Raw genomic sequence first — 7500 nt, forward strand, 5'->3', positions numbered from 1 at the left:
TCGAGCGCATGATGATACTGATCCCTTATGTCATAAAATCATAGATCTGGATGTGTAAAGTCAGGATTTGTACTGTACATGTCTGTAGCAAGGGAAAGAAGTGTTATAGGCTCCACTGGCTGATCATTAAACATGCTCTTTGCTCTTTGGTGGTGCAGGTAAAGTTCATAAAAAATCAGGATTTGTACATTTCTATGCAGGCAGGTAAAAAGTTGCTGCAGATGGCTTTTGGAAGATAAAAGACAATCTCCTAACCTAAACAGAGAGGGAAAGGAATACTTCAAACCAAGACAACACTGTTTACAATAAATCTTTAACAAGAACTGTCTGCAGAATGTCACGTCCACAGGCTCCTCGTCTGCTGCCGGCTTCATCTAAAATGACTCCTAACTCCTCGACCTGCCAACCGAAATCCTTCTGGGACAGTGAATGTGGATGGCTGACATGAACTGGCACTGTACGAACACAGCAGACCTGTTCGCTCATTTCTTGCAAGCTGCAGGGCATGCCAGACAGTTTAGAGTCTTGGCCCTAAAGCAGAAGGGGTTTAGAACACGTGAAGATTCTCCAGCAGTGCAAAAGGGCAAGTCCTCCAATAGCAGCACCCTGCTCACCGCTAAAGCGCTTCTGTAAAAGATGCTGTTTGGACACCAAGAAATTGATCAAGAAGTCAACGCAAAATGACCACCACAGATGATACCTCAACACCCCATGTCTTGTCTTATATGTCTGTGTGAATGTTTCTTTGTGACTGGAGCCTTGTCGAAGGACAATTTCTGTAACCGTTGTGTAACAGAGAATAAAGTATTATCTTATCTATCTTATCTTATCAAATGCCGTAAAATAAACTCAAATGTTTTGGAACCCTTTGCTGTAGACTAAAATAACATGGCAGCATAGTACAAATGAAAGAGATAGCCCCTACCATTATTTGTCCTGTTCTCTATGTCGCAGAGTAATCCTACATATTGCGTAACACTCTTGGGGATCACTTACATATCACAATTGTGATACCATAGCAATCCTTTAGCAAGATTCTCATAGTGACAATGCAAAACGCCCTCGGGGAAAGATTCAAATCGTTGAGGTCATTGGATCATAATAACCATTGTAGAATTTTTAAAAAGAAGTGTAAGAAGCTGGGTAGGAATGGATTAGAGCTTTGTTTTGCACCACTGTTAACCTGTGTAAAATATTAGACTCTATAACTGTATCCACAGAGCATACATGCCTGGTTTGTTAAGGAAACGTGGCATTTGATGACTGGTTTGAGTTCTCATGGCCCTTCAAAATGCATGGGGAAGAAATCATACTTTTTCCTGAGAAGTGTAATGGTTTATGAACTGTGTTGCACAACATGCCTTTTGAGTAAGCTCACAAATCTAGATCCAAAAATGAAATGTGCATGCTGTGAACTGTATAGAGGAGATATGAAACTCTCCCCTTAAATCAGGCCTGTGTGAATAGAGGGAGACACTGATAGCTCTGGCTCTCGCTAGATCTTCAGGCTTCGCCGGTTTTACAGCCCATCCACACTTTACACATGCTCTGATGACAAAGAGATCCCACGGTTTAGGGGGAGTCTCTCTAAGAAAATAATAGATAGGAGGACATATTAAATAGGAATTTCCATTACCATATTCCTTGATGCTCTCAAGCCACAGGCATTTAACATTTGCCAGTGTGTGTGTGAGGGGGTGGTGTATGCGTGCGTATGTTTGTGTGTGTGTGTGTGTGAGAGAGAGAGAGAGAGAGAGAGAGAGAGATAGATAGAGAGAGGATCTATTCTTTGGAAATTACTTCTAGTCTAAACACCCAAAGACATTTAAATTATACAAAAAACTTAGTTACAAAAAGCTAGTCCAAATATGGAAACATTTGAAGTGTTTCCTTAATGTGCAATATCTCCTGAATATTTTGTGAATATTTTGAAGTTATGTATTTTTAATATGCACAATGTCTGTTTTTCCTACGCAGGTGCAAAATGCATTTACAGTATGTATGCGTTTTAGCCATCACATTTTTAGAACAAAAAGGCAGCTGCCATATTATAAAGCTCTTTCATCTAGTGAGAGACACATAAAAGGAAATGGGGTTCTTCAAGGAAGCAAGGTGACAGAATCCTTACATTCGCAGAAATGAGATAAGCTGAATCACTGTTGGCAGTCAGAGGTGCATACCTCACCTTTTAGCACAGAAGCAGTTATCTGCATACAGTATGTCTTTCTCTCTCTCTTTCTCCCTTGCTCTCTCACTCTCTCTTTGTCCTCTCTCTATCTTTCTCTCTCTCTCGCTCCCTCTCAGCCTTTCTCTTGCTGTGACTAAATCACTACATTTACTTGCACTATAATCAAACCCATGGATACACTTTAGCATGGCTTCTAAATTCTGCTACAGATGTCATGAATGGCCTATTCCTGGAGCTGACAGTTCCCATTTAAATGAACACAGCACTGAATTAGTGGAAGTAGCGGAAAGGATTGTGGAGCCATTCAGTGGAAGGTTCTGGACTACTTGCTTATCTGTAGGGCAGATACACAGACAGCAGGACGGACAGACAGAGTGGATGTTAAGAGCCCCACAAGAGCTGTCCCCATACAGTGTGGAGCAGAAGAATCTACAGCTGCCTTTTCCCTATGATCTCTTAAATCTGCCTCTTAAAAGTCACCTCAGGCTGATGTAGCCTGCTGTAAATGTCCCTCGCAAGGCATCAAACCCGGGAACCCAGGTGACATGGAATACCAATCACGGGAGAATCAGTGGGATCTTTAATGCGGAGCGAAAGCTGCCTGTAACCCAGTTTCCAGCACCATAGTGCATTTACAGTACATGAGGTCATCTTGGTCATTAAATGAGGACCAGTAGGAGAGTCCTGGACCGCTGATAAGTTCTAATGAGTTTCAGTGCTGCGCTTCGGATGAGGAAAAGTTCAAGGTCGCGCGCCGCGCTGCGTCGGTCATGCTGACGGGGGACATCGCTGATAATATTCCCGAATGGATATTGCCGTGATCTCATCTGACTGCTGTCACCCCTACAGGGACCTTCAGGGAGGAGAGTGGTCTACCTGCTGTACTGTATACTGTATGCAAATCCCTCAGCCCCATTCTGGTGCTCCACTCCACCATTAGCGAATTAGCTGCTTTCATTATGCAGGAAAAAGTCAAAAACACAATTAGACTTTCATGGCTGCTGCCTACACTGGCTTGCCACATTTTCCTACCTTTTCCTGATTTCAATGGACAAAGTCTTCTTGGTGCTGCTGCCGTCTGGATGAATGACTTTCTCCAGAGACAGGGGTGCGTCTCTGATGGGCAGGACCTTGGTCTCCTGGGTGACAGGCAAAGTCTCTTCATCACCGCCCTGCTGGCCAAGGTGTTGTTTGGCATAGTCAAACCCCTGGACTGGCTGTGGAGGCAAGGATACCACACAGGTTAAAACTAACATGAAATGTGTAGTTCTTGAAATTGCATGCATGAATGGCCAAGAGCAAGTAGAGACATTTGAATTGGTTTACAGTAACTGTCAAATTGTGTCAAAGCTCCGTTCATTAGCACAGAGAAGAGACCCATCTCTAGGAACACAAAACAATGTGTTCACATTACGTTTAAAGGGACACTTCACCGATTAGCATTAAGCTTTGTATCTTTAGAAAACCAGTCATGTTTTTGAATGGTCGTCCATCATTCCCTCAGTTTGCCTTGAGATGGGAGAAATACGGATTTCAATGAAACCCATGAATAGGACTTCCTGCTTTCAATGATGTAAAATGATGATTTTTACATCACTGAAAGCAGGAAGTCCAACATTGAAATCCTTATTTCTCCCATTTCAAGGCATTGATTTAGGTATCTACAGAACTTTCTTGCAGTATGCTTCTTCGGCTTCTAACGCCGTGCCTGATATACAGCTTATTCAACAAAAGTTGCTCTTTTCTTCTGCTGGGATGGGTTGTTTTGATTAATTCAAGGATTCAGCTTAATATAATTCACTAAAACATTTCACACCACTTTACTGAAACGTCAACAAAATCTCCACAGTTCATGTAATAGTGTGGACTTTACTTCACTGTTCCTATTTATAATATTGTGCTGCTTTTCATTATCTTGACGTCAAATGTTAGAACAACACAAGCTACCCAATCTTTCTCACTCTCTTGACAACAGAGATTCTAAACAGGTAATAGAGGACTGCACCCAACAGTGGCAACAATAACAGCAACAGTGTTTTCAGAGAAAAAGAAATCCTCTCAACTACATTTATTATACAGGAGGTTTTATATTTGTACTCCCCGACAGAACACAAAGACAAAGGTAAACACACACACACACACACACACACGAACACACAAATACAAGCACAGAAATATTGTACATGATTTAAAGCTCCTCTGGCTGTCAGTCACACTCCAATGATTTTTTTACAGCCATTTTGTGGTGAAATAAATATGAACATGAACAAACACTCACGCGCACACACACACACACACACACACACACACACACACACACACACACACACACACACACACACACACATTCCGTGACACACCTCACTCACACACACACACACACACACACTCAAACACATGCAAAGAAACACATCTACACAAAACACACACGCCCTCCTCAGTGCGTGAGGAGCGGTGTAGATTGCTGAACAGAGACATGATGGCCAGGTTTTTTGATGATCACCATCTGTGCAGATCAAGCGCTCCATATATCAGGCGGACAGAGACGCCCGTTTGCGGGAAGCTGCTGCAGGAGAGGCACAGACATGTGAAATTGGAAAAAAAACACCCCCGAGCTCGGGGGCCAGGCGCGCACGCTATCTCCCACACACCACACCATCCCGCACCACACCACCTCGCACAAAATACAACCACAACACCAGAATTGCTTCCTCATTTGGATCAAAGCCAGTGTCACGAGGGGCAGCTCATTTTGACTGTGGGGCATGCACCTTGGCTGGGCGTGAAAATACCCCCCCCCCGTTCCCTCTTGCACAGAGAGAGAGGGAGAGAATGAGAGAGGGAGAGAGAAAGAGAAAAAGAGAAGGAAATGAAGGCAGGGTTTGTGTGCACAGGGCTGAAACACATTGGCAGAAGCAGAGTGCTGCTTCAAGGAACATTAAATTAACCTTCAGCTTTATGGCCATTAGAAAAAATTATGACCCCCTGGGTGACCGCTCCTTTGCTGAAGGCTGAGCCGGGGAAAGAAGGCTGAGCTTTTGCTGCTTTAAAAACCAACAACTCTGTTTTTTTTTTAACAACGCTGACCGGACTATAATGTGTATTATTGTTTACACCTGCATGGCTACTTTTAAGACCAAAAGGGTGGCAGGTGGAGAATGCAGAGAACAGAGATAGTGGTCACTGCTGGAAATAAACTGGAAACAATCAAGTACCACCTCAGCTTTATTTTCTGTGGTGAATATTATAAGCAGCTCAGTCGATGTGATCACATGAACGTCTACAGTACGCCTTGACTCACACAGAGCACAGTCAGATAAAAAAGACACACTGTCCATGGAAACAGAGAATCATTTTGGCTGCTGTAACGAGACCTGGCACTCTTGATATGACAGCATTTCTAGAATAACCTCGGCTTCCTTGCAAACGTTCGGTTCGATAAAATATGCCACTCTCAATACACGTCCCAATTCCCATGCCGCGAGCCAGGCACACTAAAGGCTTTTGTCATGAACAAAATGCCGTAAGTAAGCAGGGCGTGGTTTGTCTTTGATCATCGGCTGGATGAAATCCCAGATATGATTTCTGATCAATGCAAACACATTCACTCGTGTTATGATGACTATGTACAGCCATGCCACTGCATGTGGATTAGCTTTTTTACTTTGAGATGTATTCACCGAGCAAAAGTGCTTTTCATGTCTGTGAGCGGGGAGAGAGCAATGTTATCAGCCGTTACGCACCGCGGTAAAAAATTAGAGGCCAAATCGCAGTCCGTGACAAACTAGGTCAGAACGGAAAGCTGGGGACGAAAACTGGGGGAGCACCGGGGGAGACTAATCCATCATATCAACAGAATGTCCAGCGATTTTTGGGTGCTCTGTGTTCCACAGCCAACAGCAGACGCAAAGTTAGTTGAAAACTATAACACAAGTGCATGTGTGGTGGTGGTGTTGAAGCAGTGAGAAGCGCCGCGCTTTGTCCATGCACTACTAAAAGCGGTACGGTAGTCCTGCTAGCCTACTTTCGCAGAAACCTTCAGAGATTATCTGACCTTGTTCTTGAGGTGTACGTATCGCTCCTGCTTACACCCACACTTAGATAAATGGTGTATGTGCGCTTGGATTTGTCTGTGTGTGAGAGTCTGTAGATATACTGAGATAAAAGTAAACTCTTCAGTAGTTTTCCAGCATACATACCCTGCTATGAATATGCCCTCCATCTGGGACGTCTGACAGACCCAGAAATGCACACAACCAGAAACCAACACTCATAAGTAAAGGTGGAAAGTGATTAAAATTCACTGATGTTATTCCCAACCCAGGTTATCATCATCGTCCAAGGAGGACAATACATGCAAACCAGTGACAGTGGCCAGCGAGCTGGCTGGTGAGGAAATGTAAATAATTGAATAGCTACCTGAATATAATAACCGGCATCCCTCCGGTAAGCACTCTACAGCAGACAGGAGAAACATTAAGAGCATTAAGCATGTTAGCATCATGAGACGACGGAAAAAGCAAAACAGTGAAGAGAGTATATCTCTGAGAATGACACACCGCAGCCAAAGATGCTGCGGACGAAAGATGGTGTACACAAGACAGGAAGTGGAGATGTCTTGGGCAAGACGGACCCATTCTAAAGAATGATGGAAGAGGGTGGATGCTCAACATACAGGTGTGTACCTGTGAGAGGCAAGGCTCTGGGAGCACAAATGGACAGTGAGAAGGAAGATGGTTTGAAGGAACAACAGTAATGAGATGTTTCAGTCTCGTAATGAGGTGTAGGTCCGGTCGATCAGATGACGGGGGTGGTGGGGGAGGCTTGTAAGATCGCTGGTGGACTACCTTGGCACGGGGGTTCAGGTTGCCGATGGAGTCGGTCTTGAAGTCACTCTTGTTTTTGCGGCAGAGCACAGCAGTGATGATGATGATGATGACGGTCACAACACCAATGGGGGCCAACACTGCAGCAATGATCCACAGGTTGTTGGGTGGGTTCTTCACCACAGCTGCAGGGTTGGGGAGGAGGGGGAGGAGGGGGGGGAGGGCACAGAAGCAAATTTGTTAAAGCGATCCACATATTTGTTTATATTTAAATTCAATTTAAAATTGAATCCTGATAGGGAATACATTCCTATCCTCACAAAGTCATTGCATGATTCACCTCAACTGTCATTTACGACTTCTAACTGAACTCTGAGTTTGCTCTGAGAAGAAGATATAAAATACAAACAGTCTGCTTTGCAGGGAAAATGAAAATGTAAACAAATTTTACACACACACACATTCCATTCGTTTTACTGTAACCTT

At 43.8% G+C, this 7500-nt stretch overlaps 1 protein-coding gene across 1 annotated transcript in view; it reads right to left on the reverse strand.

Annotated features, from left to right (window-relative positions):
• kiaa1549lb (KIAA1549-like b) overlaps window positions 1-7500 on the reverse strand; it is a 35963-nt gene that overhangs the window by 15559 nt on the left and 12904 nt on the right. The window contains exons 9-10 of the mRNA XM_062548730.1: window positions 7036-7199; window positions 3221-3405 (exon numbers count right to left, since the gene is read on the reverse strand). Of these exons, the coding sequence (XP_062404714.1) occupies window positions 3221-3405; window positions 7036-7199 (349 nt within the window). The remainder of the gene's footprint in view (window positions 1-3220; window positions 3406-7035; window positions 7200-7500) is intronic.

Source organism: Sardina pilchardus, chromosome 11 (assembly GCF_963854185.1).
Source record: "Sardina pilchardus chromosome 11, fSarPil1.1, whole genome shotgun sequence".
NCBI lineage: Eukaryota > Metazoa > Chordata > Actinopteri > Clupeiformes > Clupeidae > Sardina > Sardina pilchardus.